General features: G+C 37.3%; 1 protein-coding gene across 1 annotated transcript in view; it reads left to right on the forward strand.

The window, feature by feature from the left end:
* The window catches only part of LOC140153563 (interferon alpha/beta receptor 1-like), a 66021-nt gene extending 57554 nt beyond the window's left edge, over positions 1 to 8467 (forward strand). The window contains exons 3-5 of the mRNA XM_072176341.1: positions 2421 to 2726; positions 3419 to 3579; positions 5656 to 8467. Coding sequence (XP_072032442.1) covers positions 2421 to 2726; positions 3419 to 3579; positions 5656 to 6843 — 1655 coding nt within the window. The 3' untranslated portion in view covers positions 6844 to 8467. The remainder of the gene's footprint in view (positions 1 to 2420; positions 2727 to 3418; positions 3580 to 5655) is intronic.
* Positions 8468 to 22380: the final 13913 nt, after the last annotated feature.

Below are 22380 nucleotides of genomic sequence, written 5' to 3' on the forward strand. Positions count from 1 at the left end.
GGGGTTGCTTAGGGTTAGGGTTATACTTGTGCGCAGGGTCTACCAGAATTATTCCAATACCCATGAATAGTCCTGTAACTATCACTAAATAGAATTAAATTAATTAAACTATGATCAGTCTTACCTTGTTAGTACTAGCTAGTATTTCTCATTCAAGATCACCATGATTACAGAAAACAGCAAATGGGTGATAACCATGATAACAATAAAATGTACTGGTACCATTAACTCACAGATTATAAACATTTATCCACAGATTATAGAAGGAATTTTATCATACCACGATGCACTGACCAATTTTCATCTAACACTGAAACCTTTTAGAAATGCAGTTTTAACTTGTTGTAGGGCATAAGGTTGTGCAATAAAAATTATTTACAATATTACTTGTATACCCTGACCTATTGACCCCTTAAACAGCTCAAATGTTACAGTCCATGACATATATACTACATCAAATGTAATGTGGCACCACAATAGTGCTGCCGCGCACGCACAGTATAATACCCAGTGGACTCGGGAGGTATCATGAAGGGTTCCTGCCCTTCTTTTACAGTTAACAACAATTACTAGACTTTTAAAGGCTTTTATACTATTTTCCCCAACTTCATAAACAAACAAAAAAAGGTAGGGAAAACAAATGAATTCATGTCCCGCATTCATGTAGGTCTATTCCATTTGCAAGCTATTTTTGTGTTGCGCATAATCTTAAACCATGTTTAATTTCCTGTAAAATACAAGAACACCAATTGTTAATGTTTTAAACCACACAAATTAGGAACTGGAATTCAAATATATATTAATGCAAGATGTTTTTAATCAAACAAAATAAGATACATACTCTAAGATATAAGTATAAAACAAAAACCCTAACATCAGAAGACAAGAAAATCCCCAACAATCATTTACTTAAGCAAAACATAGAGCCTGTAAACAAATGCTAGCTAGAGTTTGATATTAACTGCCATGATAATGGCACTGAAAGAATTAAAGTTCCTACTGCAAAGGAAACACATCTGATAGTTTCATATACCGGTACTAACATTGGAATTACTAATCAAGCCAAAAACACATTCATTACAAAGAAAGAGGCCAGAGAACACTTTCATTAATACAAAGAAAGAGGTCGGACATAACCATACAGAAATAAATGCTAAACATTTTAAAGCCTGGCTCATTAATCCCCTGTTTCCAAACATACCACCAAAGTCTGTAAAATACGGGTGCAAAATCAAAATCAAAAGATAAGCCAGAGCCTAATACTAGTACTTTTAATAGTAAACATAATATTAAACCTATAAATTTATACTACAATTACTGTTAAGGAGTGCCTTTAACACACCTGCATGGTTCATATCAAAAATCACATTTCTATTAAAAAAAACCTATATAAATATGCCATTACTGCTTATTTCCACTGCATTGACATTCAACCTTAAAGAAAACCTTTGGCTTTGCAATCACCTAAAGTTATTCACTTTGTTCATGTGCCCATATGCCATTATTTCAACTATTGCTTCCTACACAAACTACTGTCACTATTATCCAAGTTTTCTGCAACAACCTTTCAATTCCAACTAACTGCATCCAAAATCATATTAGCCATCAATCCTCCCACACATACATTCCCTGGGCTTGCAGAAACAACAGGTCATTAATTACCTTTTCAACTAATTAAGTGCCTTAGGTTAAATAACAAATTACAGTAACAAACTAACAAACACATTCATTCCTTTAGAAAACAATGATTCAAAAAGACCAAACCATATCTTCACTAGTCAAATAATTCTTACATAGCATCAAGTCAGGGTTTCATACTCAAAGGGTAACAAAAAAAAACATGTGCATTTTCACTTTGTTGCCAGCGGAAGAAAACGGAAGATTACAGTGGTTTGTTGCCAGCGGAAGAACCCGAACGATTACAATACCTAGCTGGGGGGTGTAAACCCCCCAGCTAGGTAAATAGTCGAACGCATACGCGATGTTCATATCACTGTCCCGAACGCTGTACGTACATCAAAAGGGCCGACATGATCAGTCACAAAACTCACGATCGACACGTGCTGGACTTTTAAATCGATATTTAAAAATATCGATTTTCTTTGTTCTGCCTCATCTGTTCGGGTACAAACGCTAGGATCCACAACATGCTCATCTATCAAGGCACATGTCTTTAACCCCAATACATTTGTACATGCATTGAATGACCTTTGAAAATTTGGGTACAAAACTCATACTCTGCAACTTGAGGTCAAATTTTGCACTATGATTGTTTAATTGAGGTTATTGAATTATGTCACTGGGATGAGGCCATTGTGGTCCATAGTGAAATCTGACAGTGAAAGTAACATTCAAAAGAAATTCTATATCTTTTTAAAAATGTTACAAAAATAATATTTTTGATTTTTATGATTACCCAGACAAACGTTTGTCCCAACCTGAAGATCTCCAGGTCCAAGAAGGCAGAGACTCATTAATTCTGGTGTCATGGCAACCTCCAAATGATTACCCAGAATGCATTGTTGGCTATCACGTGATCTACCAATGGGAAGGTGTTGATGGGAAGCAAAGAAGGCAGATCATCGTCTATAATACAAGCTATCACATGGAGGAGCTGGAACCTGCAATATACACATTTGAAGTTGCGTCTGAAATACAGAGTGGTGACCATAACTATACTATCGGCTTGGCTGCCAGTACTACATACCCACAAACTGGAGATAATGGTACATCATGTTTAATATTAAATGAACTATGTATAATACCACTTATATAACATTACATTCAACTAATAATTGTGTAATGATCCTGATCGATAAAACATTTCTATTTACATGGTTCAAGGCTAATTGAAAACTTTCACACGCGATAACGATTAGTAATAATCATGATAATAATAAAAATAATAATGATAATACTAATAAAAATAGTATTTATTCTTATAAAGCGCATTACATTAAAATGCGCTGAACATAATACAAGCATAAAATACATGAACACGACAATGGATATTTTGAATAATTATACAATCATAAAATAGGTTCTAGCATTTAAAATACAGAGAGAATGAAGCACATCAATGGATATTGCACATGCTGTATAGCAAATATTTCACACGAACAGAAAACAGCACTGTGGCATATACATCAAATGGCAAAACTATTAATACATCATACTGCATGTTATCTCTGGCACATTTTTTATGATGAATCAAATGTTGTGCACGTTTAACATTTTGCCTTGTTAATCAAAGAAGAACTGTTAAAGGCCCATTCAGTGATTTGCTCACTGAGAACTGAGAACTCTATTCTAAACGCATTGACAAATATATTATATTCAAAATACAGACAGACCTTTATTTACAAAGTGTTTATGTTTTGGTGTTTATTTGTTTACTTATTTGTTTATTTATTGCCAGGTGGAGTCGTGATTAGATGGCCTCCAATAGTAGCTGTACTAGCCATTGTCATCGTGGTGTCATTTGGTCTCTGGATCTGTCTCTGGAAACGGAAGAAGCTTAAAAGATTTCTTGGTTTGCATAATTTATTCCACCTTGATGAAGACAACAAAATTATCAGGGTAAGATTTAGATTTTCTGCAATAGTTAACATGCTGCAAAGATAACTGGTGTGGTGGTGCTACAATAAGGTATATTGCTGGTAGCGATCGATAGGCAAAAGTGATGCATGCTGGGAAGGAAAAGGGCTCAAATTCGCGATCTCGGGTGACGAATTCTATAGCTTTTGAGCCATTTTCACTCCCAGCATGCATCACGTTTGCCCATCGATCTCGATCAGCAATATACCTTATCTAGTGTGGATATATTATATTTGCGCCGTTTGGCTGCAACCGGTCTAGTTGATGCCACCTAATTCTGATGATTCACCATTATTACTTACAATTACCACTGGTTAACGATCAGTGTTAATATTATTCTGAAAACAATTATTTATATTTTACCATAGTATTCATTCACAGTACCAGTTGCGTCTCCGGCTATAGTTTCAGTCATTGATTTCTGATCAATGAAGAAATTTGTACTTATTGTGAAAAGTATCTTGAATACGTTTAAGAAACCTATGAGATTTTTTGAAACTTATCTTTTGGACTGTTTCCAACTTCGCTCGCTTTCTATGAGTGACCTTTCCTAGTTTTATGACGGGTTATCACTATGCTACCAAGATATGAGCATAAGGTCGCAAATTGGTAGTTTCGAGACGCCCTGGCTACTGCGTTGGTGTTCTTTGTTTCATACGCCCCTGTTGAGTGGGGGCACAATTCGTCGGCTGTATTCCATAGTGGCGTATAGTGATTTTTGGTCATTTTTTTGAAAATTGGCACATATGTTTTTAATGATGTTCTCTTTCATTTTTCTAAGTCTCGTCAGTCATAATTAGCTAATTAATTTGTAATTAATTAATTAAATGTGGCGTATAGTTACAAAGTGACATTTTTTGTATTCCATAGTGGCGTATCGACCATACGCCACTTTTTATACACATTTTATAATTATGAAATATCGGCAAAAATGAAAACATCGTATGTCATAGTGGCGTACACGTATCGGACCTATACGCCACTATGGAATACGAACGACGAAAAGTAACGCCATAGGGATTACACGGCGACCGAGGTGGCGTACGGTTAACGTTAGGTTAGGGTATTGCGTTTTGTTTGTTTTCCATAGTGACGTATAGTTTTATTTTCAGTTTGCCAGCCATAGTATGTATTTATTTCTTTTGAAAAATATATAACAATAAAATCTATTTAGTTTACTACAGAAATTTCACATCATTTACAAAATATAATGAATGTCTGATTTACACAACTCGATTTTAAATTGGCATTTCTTCAAACCCGATTTTCTCGAAAAGTTGTTTATTCGCGGCGCCCCACTGTACGCCACTATGGAATACGGACGACGAATTGGCCATTCACGAAGGACATACTACTGGCTTGTACAGGTGCGCGGCAAACAAAGACCATCAACTCAGACAGCCAGGACGTCTCGAAACTACCAATGTGCGACTTTTACGCTCATGCTGTGGTAGCAGGTCACAAGTGTCTTAAAAGCACCCAAATCATACTCAACAGTATTTGAATTTGGTGCTTGTACCTTGGGAAATCATTTTACTTGCGCGGATATTCACGGGGATATTCAGCTGTTAATGTGAGCATCTGAGTACGATATCAATATCAATCTATTCCATATTTGGTTTATTCTAAAGATTGAAAAAGTCAATTCTCCTCGGAGTAACTCTTCGGGTCAATCGAAAAGATTGACATTTCAATCTACCAAGAGTGAAAATCACATATTTTTCTCCATACGAGTAAAATTTTCACTCTGCAAAGAGTGAAATTTCAATCTTTTTAAGAGTGAAATTTTCAATCTTTTTACAGAGTCTTCCCTCAGCACAATCTCTCTCGATTGAAGTTTATTTATGTTTATTAAATTTTACTCGTATGGAGGAAAATATGTGATTTTCACTCTTTGGTAGATTGAAATGTCAATCTTTTCGATTGACCCGAAGAGTCACTCCGAGGAGGATTGACTTTTTCACTCTTTGGAATTTAGAGAGTTACATTGTGTGTATTTACTCTCCATTTGAGCTCTTGCAACGTACCTCACTCTGTTTTAACTTTTTTATTTTGCAGTTTGCTCAAAACTACACCTCACCGGGAACACCTGTAAAACGCGTGGAGCCCGAGTTGTTCGACGCTATAGTTACATCTAAACATCCGTGCCCTAATGCCGACGAAAATGGATCGTGTTCAAATACTAATTGCAGCTGCTGCTCTACAACTTTCGTAAACACGGATGAAGACAAATTGTTCAAAAGGCTACTTGTGAGACGTGATCTGTCGGTTGAGAGTAACTCTTCTGAATTACCTGTACTTACGCCAGATATTGGGTGGTCCTGTTTCCACTTCCCTGATTTTACAAAGAAGTCCCATAATGAGAAGGAGGGAGGGAATCCTTTGCTGGAAAATCAACCTCTGGTAAAAAGAAACAATTACCTCAAAGTCGGTACAGGAGAACCAAATCAAGTGCAATTATCTTTGTCTATGAATGACTTATACCTCAGATCACACAAACCAGAGACAGATATGGACTCTGAGTCAAGTCAGTTACTGTCAGCAAAAGACGAAATATCGAATCAAGACAAGGTGAATATAAACCCATATTGTCAGATGTCACAAATACCACATTTGAGAAACATTAAATACTCTAGACTTAACTCATATTCTGATACCGATGTTTCATGTGATGTGAATGTTTCAAATTTTGGAAACACATTTGATAACAAAGATAATACTTTGCCTCTGGGATATGAGAATGGACCAACAGCAACACAAAACACACAGGATGCATATGATACTTCACCAGGAACAGCTGACACACCAGGAATGATACCGAAACCCTGTAGAGTCAAGCGTCAAGACTCCTATCCATATTCCAAATTGGCTTTTGGAGAAAACAGCGTTCCCGTTAAAAACATCTTTAATGACACACCTGAATATATTGGGTGTGATAAAAACAAGAATTGTCCTGCAGACAGAGCAAATGATAATACTGTGGCAGGTTTCATGCTGTCTGATGTTGCGTTATCACAAGAGAAGGCGGCCAATAGTATTAACAAAAGTGACAATTATGTGTGTGACTCCAACGAGATATTGAATCTCAATTGTGGCAATGTGACAATCCCGCAGCAGCAGCAAGATCAGGTAGCAATATCGCCGTACGTTCAGCACGGATCACAACCTACATCACCACCACCTGCCTCAACGGAATGTAACAAGGTGGATGAAATTGAACCATATATCTTAATTTCTGAATTATAAGAAACTTTATTAAAATGTTCACAAGACAAAGACACATGGTGACCTTTGACATGGTCAAAGGTCACCACGGTCGGGATACGCTAAATAGCGTTAGAACCGTCAGCTTGTCACTTCAATAACTACAGTTACTTATTGAATATCTCGGACATTTACGAATAAATCGCTACATAATGGAATAAAGTATTCGTTACTTTTTAAAGAGGAAGCCCCGCGAGAGCAGTTCTTCTGTGGTAAACCAAACCTGCCTGGTTATCAAATTAATCAGTGACAATGTTGTCTCTGAATTTGACAGGTGCTAATTGATGTTTTAATATTATTGCATCAATTAGCCCCTGTCAAGTTTCAGAGATAACCTTGTCATTGACTAATGATAACCAGACAAGTTTGGTTCACCCCAGAAGAACTGCTCTGGCAGTGCTTCCTCTTTAAACAAGACTTGAGAATTGTTGTCCATGGGTGTCTTGATACTGAGCTACATGGTGTCCAAATATGTATCTGAGGTATTCAATAACAAAGCCAATATAATGTGTGCAAACAATTTAAGTTTGAAAAAGATTAAATATTCGGTTGGTGAACACTTTATCCTTTTCTATAATTTATATTTTACCCAGGAAAATACAATCGGACGTAGAAAAAATGCAAAACGCATGACATAATGGAGTACAATAGAGTACTAGTAGCCCAGCAAACACAAAAAGTTTTACAGAAAAAGTTTAATTGCCGGCTTATATAAAGGGTATAAAACCTTTTAATAACATTCAGAAAACATTTTTGAAAACTGCCATAATATTATTAAATGTTTACCAAAATATATTTTACAATACAAAAATGTTTTCATGACCTTTAACCCGGAGTGACATTTTTATTTAGACGTTTTGATCAAAACCAAAACTCGCTTATAACACGTTTATAACGTGTACAAACATTTTTGTGTTTTCTGGGAGTGGTCTCCATTAACTGTTTTACATGAATTGTAATGCTTTTTACTCAATGTTTGGGAGCATCAAGATAATATGCGTCTATCAAATCTGTAACATAATCTATTTTTGGTCTGATAATTATTTATTCATCCATCTCACATTTTGTAAATAATACAGTTATGTTATTGCACTTATTCCTTAATATCTGAAATACCAATTTTATGATTGTAAATTGTTAAGATATATTTTAGTATTTCGGCATTATGTGTCCTATCGCGCCGTTGTGACAGGATTGTGCCCTGCTGCTGTTCTAAAAATATCTGTTCAAAGTTACAACTGTATAGTCTCCGTTCCCTTAAATCTGGGGGAAAGTCCGATACTTTTTTAACACATAAGTTTCATAATCGTCCGATCAATAACCTCATCCACACTTTTTATGTATCAATATTTTGTTATCGGCTAAACTTACTCAGTGACCTCAATTATTTGGATTTTGTCAGCCATATTATGTCTTAAGTGAGTTCACCTTAACATTTATTCACACAGAACCTCACAGAAGTGGGGATGATGTTATTAATCGGACTATCATCCTTTAAAGTGGGTCGTTTTATTTGTTTTGTCTCATATCAAAGAGGATTGAACTATGACCGTAATGCTACCGAGGAAGGAGTGGGTCGATTATGCAGTGATCATGGTGATGAAATTTAATTTATTGCTCACGATTGGCATCCGCATTGACATGATGGACCGTGACCCAGCTTGGTCTGGATCCCGGTAGTGTCTGGCAATGCGTGCAACTGCTCTCTAAACTGCTAAAAGACCTGGCAATTATTTTTATTCACAACCACATGAAATAAATCCCGAAACCAAACTACCTCTGCATCAGTCATACTATATATATCCGATTTGAAAAAGTAGTTCCCGCGTGTAATACACGCAAAATCAAAGTCGGTATTTCTGTAGGACATAGTCACTTCGCTACAGATATCGCGCGTGTACTTATACGCGGACTCAACTGTTCGAGGAAGCCAAATGCCCAAATGGATAATAGTGTCGATTGCACTTGGCTTCCTCGAGACAGCAGCGTCCGCGTGTAATACACACACGATTAAATGCGCTGTTTCTGTAGAACATAGTCACTTCGCTACAGATACACCGACTTTGATCGCGCGTGTACTTACAGGCGGACTCAACTGTCTCGAATGGATAATAGCCAAATGAATAATAGTGTCGATATTGCACACAAGCTGATTTGTTTCCAAGTGTATAGGTAAATTTACAACTTTTAACATATAAATAGATAAATAATTAAATAAATAACCAAATAAGTACGACAAAATAATGTGATTAAAGCCATATTGTAACATTTCCATAAGAAATAGAATAGTTTTTACTGTCAGATATGTCCTCTTTTAATTCTGGCCCAAACAGATGAGGCAATACAAAGAAAATCGCTATTCAATATAGCGTATATTTCGCCGATGCGAGCCACTCCGTTTCAATCGCAATAATCGAATATTACGATCATAATAATTAAACGACTTTTCAGTCGTTTTATTCAAAATCTTTTATTCAAAAGTACAAAACAAAAGGCCTTGATATTTACATGGTAGTAATGTACATTACAATCGTGTAAAAAACATTTTTGAAAAACATTGAGGGCGTCCTCCTCAGCAAATGTAGCAATATGGCTTTAATCTATTCCCTAGCAATTCTGGCTAGAATCGATTTAACCGGTTTTCTTGGAAAATCAGTAGTCAAGGTCACGAAAGACTGGCTGATCTTGCGAGCATGTATCGCAGCAAAGGTCTGGGTCATTCTGTAGGCCTTCTGCTGCTTTCATGGGAATATATATTTCATCAATAATCTCGCTGTTCTCTGGCTGGCTTGGTCGTTCGAGTTTTCTCCTGTTGAAAATAAATAACAAAGCAATTACGGTAGCACTGGAAGTGAAAGGCGCTCACCTCAAACAAGATATTGAGGTAAAATTTATCCTAAATCATAGCGTACAGTAATGATAATACTTTGCTGTAAACAATAGTTTTAAACAATATCCTGCTTCAAGGGTGCCCCAATTACCATGATTTCAAATGGTTGTAATTGTGGCACCCTTAGTAAGCAGGGATGTGAGAGTTCCTCTTTTCAGCTGATTTCCTCTTTTTTTGTTGCCAAAATTTAAGTATTTTCTTTTATTTTCAGCCCATATTTGGCATTTTTACCTTGATTTTACGCTGTTTTTCAGCGTTTTTTGTAATTTTCCTCTTTTTTGGTCTGTGGCCTCTCACACCCCTGAGTAAGGATGCCACAATTACACGGTCTGAGCTGTGTTTCACTTGCATCCTCGTAGTTTTGATTATTATATAATTGTATAGCTCTTTCTGATCATTGTATACAATTTGTATGGCATATAATTTGATGAAATAAACTGAAATGAATTATTGAACTGAAGATATAGTGAAGAGACTGGCTGTGCAATCTGATATTGAATAAATAAGAGCTGTATATCCATTTATGAAAGCACACAATCGTAAGATTGTTTTCTTACCATTGTGTAGGTCCCGTAATTAGTTTAAGACAATGCAATTGTTTTGTTATTTTCAGTGCAATTTTGCCCTGTTTGTAAGAAAAGACGAAGTTAGCCCTTATATTCTAATGACAAGTACTTACCAATATTTGATTGTTTTTCAAGATATCATCAGTAACAATTCGATAAAAGCAGTTTACGACAAATGACTAGGAAACCACTATGACCATTGTCAATGTGACTCCAATAATGATGGACCCCACCATCCACATGATCCAAGTCGACACAGTACCTCCTATACAAATACAATGTATAGCATTGTATTGAGCTATAGACGAATCCAATTTCACGCATTCCTACACCTGAATGGCAGCCATAGCTGGGTCCCCCCTTAGGTATATCCCACCTAAAATGTGAAATGATGTGGCCTTGGCGGATATTAAACCGCATTTCATCACCCGTGTTACATGTAGACAAAAGAATAGCTAAGAATGATGAAAGTTTACAACAATACAATTCAATGCCGATTTTAAGCAGGATTTAATCCACCCAATTGGGCAGTAACAACACCAATTTGGTGCAGACGGGACATAGTATATGGCCGACTGAATTCTGCAAGGTGACCACTTACTTACCTTCACATTTGAACTCGAATGTGATTATAGCAACATTTCCTTTCATATCCTTAATTCCCTTAAGAAGGGAGTGCATCATGATGATGTAATTACCAGGGTGTAAGCACAGAGAGGTGTAAGCCTGGAAGCTGAATGTTGTAAGATATTGATGCTGTAATATGTATCGCTTATTAATTTGATTTAATATTGTGTAACGCACGTTGCACCATCGCCTTTGTTGTGATTGGACATAGGAGGTGTCCATGAAATATGCACACTGTCCTTCGATGTGGTGTTGGCCATTAGTTGCATCGGCTTTGTATTGTTGGCATCTTTAGAAATCATAGAGTAAAAAGACATTAAATATATTAGTGAAAATTTGTATAGACAAGTAATATTGACGGTTTTTTGTTATTGTTTTAAATGCATTCAATTTCGGTTGCTCAAAGTTTTATTTTGCATTTGTTTCATCAATATAGGAAATAAAGTTACTAAGACGAGAACTAATAAGGCAGGAGTCATATTTGAACCATATAAAGGCCCATTCAGTGGTTTGCTCATCCGGATGATCGTAAAAATCATCAAAATTCAGAATTTGGCACCTTTGTCATTTTCATAGATGTGCTAACATAGCCTGCGAGTGGTTCAGCCGAAAGCTGTGTATTTAAGAAAAAATAAGACATTTACGTGAATCTTAATGGGGCTTTAACTTTGTCAATACTGCTGTTTTCCTCGTTTTTTACCAACTTTTTCATTTCAAAAATACCAAATGATAATTTGAATGACTTATCCTTCACTTTTAAGCTATTTATAAATAATTTTAGTTTTTTACACTTGCGCTGGGATCACTGAATGGGTCTTTAAGTTTCGGTGTATTTCTTAATATTAATACATTAATCCGGCAGAAAATGAATCATGGAAACCGATAATCACATTTATATTCCACAGGTCTTGCGGTTCTTACGTTTAAGGTAATAATATTATCAAAACGAAAGTTTTGGGTGGTTTTCCCATCCCTAAAATAGCATGCTAGCATGCACATTGGTATTAACTTGGAAATGACGCCCATTAATATATAAAACCTTAGGATTTTCTTTATATATACTTCTAGTGCCCGTTTCTATTCATCGTTATGTATTCTTCTCCCGTGCATTATTTTCGCGAACTACTTCGCGTGCAGGTTTATATAAACCTGCACGCTAAACAATACATTTAATATCTAAAACCCGCACGCTAAACAATAGATTTTAGATAATACCAGGGGGATGACACTCACCTCATTTGCATGGCAAAATTACCCGTCTCCTCTGCAGCCAATTTGTTTTCGCTCCATCGAAATCAAGCTGGTCACGGAGGAGACTACCTTCCTTTGTGTTTGTTCATTTGTGTATGGAGAGCCCTTCTTGGAGTCCGTTTGGACTTAGGCTACGCTCTCAGCTAGAGTCCGACGCTGTATTGTACTAGAAACACCTTCTCTGTGAATTCGCTAGAGCAAGGAAAATAAAAACTGGTTTCATTACTATCTGTTTTTGAGCTTTTTTGCATGTCTGCGACCATGGTGTTACCACAACTGTCTTTGCGTCATGTGCTATAGGCCTATCACTACTGAGAGGAAGTTTTGGATTAGAAAACGGACATTTCGATGAGAAACGGCCACTGATGAGAATTTAATTTTCTCATTCTTCTTTTGGATGACAAAATAATAATGTTTATTTTGAGCTCAGCAGGGATTACCAATTTTCACCAGTTTTAATAAGACAATAATGATTGACACACACACCAGGAAGTTTCTCATCCAAAAGAATGAGAAAATTTAAATTCTCACCATTTTGGCCGTTTTCTCATCAAAATGTCCGTTTTCTCATCCAAAACTTCCTTTAGTGTATTAAGTTAGCTTAGGCCTATTGATCCTAAATTTGCTGGTAGGGTAAAACTCGTTTTAGGGGTGTTTAAAAAGTCATGCGTTTAGGCCTACACTATCATACTTGAGTGCCCCCCACCCCGGTGAAATTTGAGACTCATTTGGTCACCGTCCTTGCCCACACGAGTCGCCCAGGAGTAGGCCCTACCCGGTATTATTAATTATTAGTGCTAAGCCCCTAAATACAGTCGCGTATCGTGTTGTCAATTATCGTTACTTGTGTCCATGGATATGACCCTATGTATAAGTAGGGTCTTTTTATCTTTTCAGTTTCCGTAAGTCTTTTGTTCAGATACGAAAACGCAAGGGATTCAGTAAGTTACTGTAATCTGATTTCATTGTTAACTCTGAAGTACCAATCAGCTTATTTCAATAGAGGTGATTGCTTATGTCAATAAAACTGGGAGAGAAAAAATTATGATAACACCAGTGTTTTTAATGGCCTAGCGCCCTCTTGGTAAATTGATCTACATTGATTTGACAAAATGAATGCCAATCCGAATGACAAAGTCCACTTTTTTCTGTAAAAACGTTGCAAATAAGCCCTAAAATCACAAAAGGTCCGCTTATGAGCCTGTCGAACCCCAAAGCACTTGTGCAGGGCCACAGTGTCGCCCTTCACTCGTATCAATGTCTATCTCCCTATTTTGCCTCCCCCCCCCCCCCCCCCCCCCTATGATCAGTCTCCCCACTCCCTCCCCGTCCCCCGGTCCCTACTCTCTCCTCTTGAATTCTCCTCTTTCTAGTCTTTCCGTCTCTCCCTCTCTCCTCTCTTTCTTCCTCACCCCCTCCCACTCTCGCTTGTTCAGTCTCAACTTAAGTATCTCCCTCCTCCCTCCCCCTCGCGAAATTTATCAGTATGATCCATGACTGAAAATAAGCTCTGCAAAAATAAACATTTAAAATAAACCCGAGTCTTGAATATAGGCCCAACCAATTATCAGATTAGCTTGCCATGAATAGAATACATTATCTTTGCTCCAATGCAAATTCTTTTGTATTGCATTTCAATATAAAACATGATTACCAAATCACAACTTGTACGCGCCTCATTGGGAGATTTTAGACGCTCGTTTCATCGCCAATATGAAAGACTTTTGCTTATAACTTGGCAACATGGTTAGTATATATTTTAATGCAAGACTTTTTTTAAGAGCCACTTACGTCTAGGCGTAAGTGCATATACCCAAACACAAGTCAATTGAAGCCGTACAATTTACCGCGAATTTAGGACCGTAAAATTTAGGCTCTTCTTTTGTCTAGATTGGCACCCAACCGCACATCTCAAGGTTTTATGTAAAAAATCAATATAACTTACCAAAACGAAAACTGAAATTCACGAGCTTCAAATTTTCAGTAACTAACAAAAGGCTAGAATAAAAGATTGGTCATACCTGGGAGACTACCACTTCAGAATAACAATGACTTACAAAAACTATTACGGATACGGAAACAGAAACTGAAAAGATAAAACGACGGGTAGTCTTCATAGAATTCACACAGTCTATGCCATGTCATTTACGGATACAAAGAGGATAATAATGTTGAGGGCGCCCACAAAATCTTACACCGTCTTACACAATGTTCCAAGGCAAAGTTCAGTTTAATATTTACTCATCGTACAAATACAGACGTTTTATTATGTTATGATGTTGTCTGGATGGGTGGACAGTTGTCACACTGTGGAAAAACAACAACCGGGAATCCGCATTCATTTACAAATAGCATTAAATTAGTATCACATAGTGGCCTCCGTGCAGTGGAAAACCTTAATTCTTTCATCAAAAGAAATGAAAATGACCAAAAAACCGGATCCACCTGTACGCCTATAAAATGGGCACAGAAATTTGTCTCAAATATGAATGAATTTTAAGAAACATACGGGATATGATGAACCAATGACCTGACGCCATGATAGCAGGATCTATTAGTTGTTTTATATACAATGCATATACCGTGTTGTCATAATACCAATATTTGGCATAATATATAACGACTAATATTTAGTATTGTAAATATGCAGTTCATATGCACAAACGAACACTTATCTTTATGATATTCAGGTTGTTGTACATCTCATATAACATGTCATATAGGAGGTCATATGTGTTGACCTTCTCCTATTGTATTTGTTCATCTGTGTATGGAGAGGATTAGCGCCATTAAACGCCATTAAAACTCCATCAGTATTAGGGCGTAGTTCAGTGAACTCACCAGATTGCTATTCCAAGTACTTTGATAAATACAGATGTATTGATGGGTCGAGGCGATTGCATTGAAAACCTAATACATTATTCATAACAGTTACGTAATCAATCGATAGTGCGGACACTTTTCATTTGCAAACCACCAAAATTCGTGATCTTTTAGCGTTGGAAAAGAAACCACGTGAATAGAGTGCCCTCTCAAGAATATCAACTCTCTGATAATACGTGCACGCTCAAATACTAGAAATACTACTTTCACACTACTATATAACTTATATCAATATGTTCGATATATATATACCACCAAAAAAGTACGAATATACATTCTGTGGTGTTAAAATAGTTATAGGGTATGGTAGTTTTTCATGCGCACTTTGTAAATCATAGGTTATAAACTGTTCTATATATTTTGCAACTATCATTGCCATAAATTATGATTAATCAACTCAAATAAATCAAACATCAAATGAGAATAATCGAGCTTCTATTAATTAAAAAGGGCTAAAAACAGGTGGACCATAATTATACAAGATGACACCATTACAAAATATTCAGCATTTTACAAATGAATTACATGTAGGCCTATATCTAAGATAACATAAACACGCACTGGAAACACACACTAGCGTATAATATCATGATCATGCTTTATAATACTGAACAAATTGAAAAATTCCACTGTCGTGTGTTTTAACAATATTAGTAGATTTTAAAGTTCAAATTGTAGAACTATAAAGTCCAGTTGATATTGATATATAAGTTTATTCTCTCATCTCCATTCACCGTAGTACTACATGTAGTGGGACGTCAAAATCGATTATTTCCAGGTCAACTGCTTCAGTGCTCTCTGTGTTCGGAACCACGATATTAAATGATCACAACATAAAGTCAATTGGTTACAAACCATGCGTGAATAAGTTACTAAAGTATGACGTATGGCGCAATCGATACCATTGATAGCTAACTTATACAGTGATTGATTTTCTTGACCAGTTACTAGTAAATGCTACCTGGTCAATGACCTGACGGTGTTTTTAAAATTTAAGATATTTTACCTAATATTCAAACTAATATAATGAATGCAGCAATTAATATTGCCTATTGTTTTAATACACTCAAAGTATATGACGGATAATGTACTCGTGCAAATGCATTCGTCAAGATAATCGCACTTGCCATGGAGTTATTGCATTTAGCTCTCGAGCCTATCGGCTCTCGAGCTAAATGCAATAACTCCACGGCGCGTGCGATTATCTTGACTAATGCATTGCACTCAGTTCATTATCCTTATCAGAACCCATACACATGAATTTGGTATCGTAGGATCGGCTCAAAAATGGCTTTCGTCATACCTTGAAAATATATCTTTCAAGGTTTCTGTTACTGTGCACTATCAAATGATATTTTGGTAAACATATGGTCTTTCACAAGCATTGTCAGGTAAATATAAATTCATCAAATTGAATTATCATTTACCTACAGCTCCACGAAAGTACACACCAGGTTCACTAATGTCATTTAGTTTATGGTATTATATTTGAACAATATTAATCAGAATACAAAAACGAATACAAACTCTGCAAAAATGCATAAAATGCACACAGGTGCCTACAATTGCACGAAATTAATTTCTGTAAAATGTAATAATAATAAAAACAAAATGTTTGGATTTACTTAGAATGCCAATCCATTTAAGGGATCTGCAATGAGCGTTTTGAGCGTTTCGACAGTATTTGTGTGAGACATGAGAGCACATCAGACATATCGAATTGTATTCTGAATACGAAGAATGTCTTTCTGATATCAAATAATTTTCATTTTTGAAATTCACGATATAATACAAATTTTATGACAAATTATTAAAATTTGATATTCACATTTTGATATATAACAGTCCTCGAAGTAAATTTTATAAATCTAATGATATATTCTTAAAGTGTATGTAGCTGGGAGGAAAAATAGACGATCAATTGAAAATTTTGACCTTTCATATTGAAGATATGGATTTTTCCCAAAAAGACCTAATTTTTTTTGTGGTGTTTTGGGAAAAAATCCATATCTTCAATATGAAAGGTCAAAATTTGATCAATTGATCGTCGGCATTTCATCCCACCTACATAGTACATACACTTTAAGTATAAATCATCAGATGTATAAAGTTTACTTCGAGTACTGTTAAATATCAAAAATATCAATTTTAATCATTTTGCCATACAATGTGTATTACATTGCGAATTTCAAAAAATCAAAATTATTTGATATCAGAAGTACATTCTTCGTATTCAGAATGCAATTCGATATGTCTGATGTGCTCTAATGTCCCACAATAAATACTGTCCAAACGTTCATACCCCTTCCCTTAAATGAATTATCATTTTTTGACAACTGCTGGTTTTTTACAGAGCTGGTTTTCTGATATCAAATTCGATACGTCTGAGGTGCTCTCATGTCCCAGCAAAAATACTGTCGAAACTCCATAAACGCTCATTCTAGATCCCTTAAACGGTATTATGATTAAAAATGTTAATAATGAAAATGAAAAACGCATAGAAACTCTGTATTAAATGTTGCATGAAATGAACAGGTGTCCCTATCATCTCTTAAAATGTCACACGGCAGTGGCGTAGCTAGGGGTTGTGGCGCCCAGGGCTAAGGATACATAATGGCGCCCTCCTCAATTTCGCGCGAAAATTTGCAGAAATCATGGTGCATATTTCTCATTAATTTTGGTTATAATGAAGTTGAATATAGGTCTTAAATTGATCTTTCAAATGATTTTGTGCGAAAATTTTGACTTTCATCGCTAGGAGGGGGCGCAGAATCGACTGCTGAATTGGTCAATTCGGTGCCCCCCTCAGGGTGGCGCCTAGGGTCACGTGCCCCCTTCTGCCCCCTGGGCCCCGCACAGTGACATCGCCCCGATATCTTCATGGCAGAAAAGGCCATGGTAGGTTGAATCCACAGCCACGCATGGCCATTGTTTAATAGTTTTTAAATGCATAGTGGGCTGAAGGACATCCGACTAAGGCTAATGACATTAGCCTGTGACTGACCTCTGTACGGTCAGCGAGCATACATTCGCCATTGTCATCTGCTTATAGACTGCCTATACGATAGTCTCCTACACAGCCAGTTTGTGTCAGTCGGTCTGACACTCATCGAACCTGTATGTTCGTGATAGCTAATAAGTATCATGATTAAGCAGTGTTTTTGTTCACTGATCTGGACTGCTCTCTATGTCGCAAATAAATAAATAAATTATATGGTCATAAAAGGTTTCCTTGCACATGTTGAGGAAAGCCTGCGCTTAAACACTGATTCACACTAATATGGCTATAAGTATTGCTAACCTAACCCAATATTGAGCCAGAGCGATTATCAAGATGCCCCCACACAGTGTAATTTACCCATTACCAACTTCAAAGTAATGCGCCATATTGCCTTAGCTCCAAAGCTGCAGCACCCATATTTATCCAACAGTCAAATATGTTGAAAAATCACTCATGAACTTTCATGTTCATTTATTTTCAGGTTCAAATTATTGTTAAATTATTCAAATGCTTATATTTACCCCATAACGTATTTGAGATTAAACATTGACTTTGTTTTATATTTTACACCCTGCTACGATTGGTACACTCAGTCAGCAGTACTAGTGTTTATGCATGCAGGTCGCTATTAATAGAATCCATGCGTGCATAGCTGACCCCGTTCCCACACACACACACACACACACAGCGGCCATGCGAAAGATGGATTTTTAATGTCACAAAAAACAAAAGATCCGCCAAATTTGCAAAGGATCCGCCTCACAAGCTTCAGCGCATCCCGGGCAGCGCATTCAACGCTACGATAATACGCGATGTTAATTTGAGTTAGGCATTGACATTCATGATTACAAAAATTAAATATCTGCAATTAAAAACTCGTGTTTTTGAACGATTTTGAATTTTATCAATGAAAATGCAGCGATGACGTCATTGGGTTAACGATTTTCCAACTGCTGATTGGTTGATTGCGTTACTGTCAGTGATCTGTGCATGCACGGTACGGTCCGTACGGAATGATTTTTCGTATGGGTAAAATACTCTGTGCCCCATTACCAGGTCTGCATGCCATTACAGGCTGCGCCCTTGGGTTTTTTTACTGTTGTCCCCACTAGTGTCATATCAGGGGTGAGAAAGGGTGAAAATGGTCCGGGTGGTCATAATTTGTGGCCTGTTTTACTGAGACAATTGCGCTCGAAAACGCGCAAAACTAGAAGACCTAGACAAAGACCACGTGGAAGACCTCCCAAAAGATGGATGGACACTATTAAATCAGACTGCCTAGCACGAAACATCACCTCCATAGCAACAGCAGGAAGGCTGACCAAAGACCGAGTGGCATGGCATGGAATCACCGTGGATCAGATGGCAAGGCAGAGTGCATCAGCATCCGTGCCGACGCAAGGTAGGTCAAAGGTCAAAGTCAAGGTAGGTCAAAGGAATGTCATGGTAAAATATTAAAATTGACATAATTTCCAATGTTGCGAAATTTCCTACATGGCCAGTAATCAAGTGACATTGTCGAATACCGTCTCCATTTCACATTGTATTCCCCAATCCTGATCATCAGGTGTGTAAATCAACATAATTATGTTTATCAAAATTTACAAATGATTTCCTTATAACAGGGCATGCGCGAAGTCGATAACTATCGACAACTTTCATTCGTCTCTCACATAAGTTAAGGAAACGTATAGAGTATAATAGAGTGCTTATCTGCGAAGTAATTCGTATGTCTCTCAAATTCGGTATTGCACAATCCACGGTTGTGTTGGAAAGTTTGGATGGTTATACCCGCATGCGAAGCATGAACGGGTATATTGCCATTCTATGGTTTCTTCTCCTTCTCCTTCTCCTTTTCCTCCATCAAACACATCATTCTGTCAAGGCTAGCGCTAAAACTACAAGGGCCACAGGGCCCATATGTGGCACACTTATGGGCCCTACCCCGTAGATTTATCCTTTGCCCATCTTGGCCCCAGAGGTCAAAGGTCACGGGCCCCAGGGGCCCAAATGTAAAAATACAAAGCATGCCGTTTCTCATCAAATGAAGCAGCCTCAGGGCCCTGAGTTGGTACAATGATAGCCCCAGGGGTACTCTATATATACAAGTATACATGAGCCCCACATGTCATATATTATGGGCCCCAGGGCCCCAACTGTTAAAATAAGGGGCAACAGATTGACAGGGATAGCGCTAAAACTACAAGGGCCCCAAGGCCCATATGTGGTACATTTATGGGCCCTACCCCGTAGATTTATCCTTTGCCCATCTTGGCCCCAGAGGTCAAAGGTCACGGGCCCCAGGGGCCCAAATGTAAAAATACAAAGCATGCTGTTTCTCATTAAATGAAGCAGCCTCAGGGCCCTGAGTTGGTTCAGTGATAGATCCAGTGGTACTCTATATATACAAGTATACATAAGCCCCACATGTTATATATTATGGGCCCCAGGGCCCCAAATGTTAAAATAAGGGGCAACAGATTGACAAGGCTAGTTATAAAACTACAAGGGCACTAGAGCTCATATGTGGCACATGTATGGGCCCTAAGTTGAAAATTGCCTTTTGCCTATTCTGGCCCAGATGTTTAATTAAGTCTAGGGCCCCAGAGGCCCAAATGTTAAAACAAAGGGCCGGTCGTTTCTCAGCAAATAAAGGAGCTACAGGGTTCAGATTTGGTACACTAATAGGTCTTTAGCATTATATTGTTATATGTATATATGAGACCCCATGCGTCACATAATATGGGCCCCAGGGCCCCAAAAGCTAAAACATAGGGCCGGTCGTTATTCAATAAAGAAAGCAGCTACAATGTCCAGCTTGAGTCTGCTGATAGCACTTGAGAATTATATTTCAACATACGCACATGAGCCCCATAAGTCAAATATTATGGGCCCTGGGCCCCAAATGGTAAAGCAAAGGCCCGGCCGTTTTTCATCAAATAAAGCAACTTTAGAGCTCAGAGTTTGTACACAGATTACACCTGAGAATTGATGAGCCCCGTATGTCACACCATTGGCCCCAGGGCCCAAAACGCTAAAACATAGGGCCAGCCGTTACTCAGTAAATAAAGCAGCTGCAGTGCCCAGCTTGAGTCTACTGATAGCACTTGAGAATTATACTTCAACATATGTACATGAGCCTCATAAGTCAAATATTATGGTCCCCAAATGTTAAAAAAGGGCCGTCCGTTTGTCATCAAATAAAGCAGCTTCAGGGCTCATAGTTTGTACACAGATTGCACCTGAGAATTATACAGTTAATAACGCCCATCCCATCCCACCCCATACACGTATAGGACTAAACAGATTAACAGACAATAGCGTAATTATAATATAGATAACATAAACGTTAAGGCTGTTCCAGTTAAATTACATACCCATTGGCTGTTCTATTTAATTTACATACTCCCTCTGAAATGGCCACAAAATAGGCTGTTCCATTTAATTTACATACTCCCTCTGAAATGATCCCAAAATAGCTGTTCCATTTAATTTACATACTCCCTCTGAAATGGCTGTTCCATTTAATTTACATACTCCCTCTGAATAGCTTTCCCTAATCAAATTGCATATTGTGAATTTCAATCTATTAAATTGCATAGCTTCACTGTGAATTAGAGAGACTGACAACAGCAACCTAAGTCCTCAGCAAATAAGCACTGTAAGTTTGTGTAAACCGATAACATGCGGGTATAGCCGTATTTGTGTACAAATATATAGCCTTCTAGTTTATTTTGTGGTGCTGAATGGTAAAGAGCAAGGGAAAGGAATATGTAGTCTACAATATAACAGACTGTAAAAAAGTTATACAATTGCAATTTCGCTTTTTTGGAATAAGATAAAGAGATCATGACAACAATGTTATATGCAGTGGAATCAGTAACACTTTGGCTAACCAAATATCTTTACTTGGTTTCTTTACTATAGTTCGGGATCAAACGATATGCTCAATTAATTAAAATGTGCAGAGAACGAGTTAGGCCACTTTTGACATTTTCGCGAATATCAAGTTTGCATCACGTAAAATTGACCTTCATGATTAGCAATTGCATTTTTGCTTTTCAGAACAAAAAGGGGGTCATGGCGTAAGTTGATATGCAGTAGAATCAGTAATATCCTGACTAACAGAAAAACATTCCTTGGTTTCTTTCCTTTTAATCGCCCGTGCTGGGCCACTTTTTGCCATGTTCGCACGTATCAAATTTGATCCGATTAAAATGATCTTTGATGCTTATCGTCATTAACAAGACTAGTTTGTGTCTGACGTCAGGGCAAAGGCGCGGCTTGATTGGTTGCTGACC

This window comes from Amphiura filiformis, chromosome 5 (genome assembly GCF_039555335.1).
Source record: "Amphiura filiformis chromosome 5, Afil_fr2py, whole genome shotgun sequence".
Taxonomy (NCBI): domain Eukaryota; kingdom Metazoa; phylum Echinodermata; class Ophiuroidea; order Amphilepidida; family Amphiuridae; genus Amphiura; species Amphiura filiformis.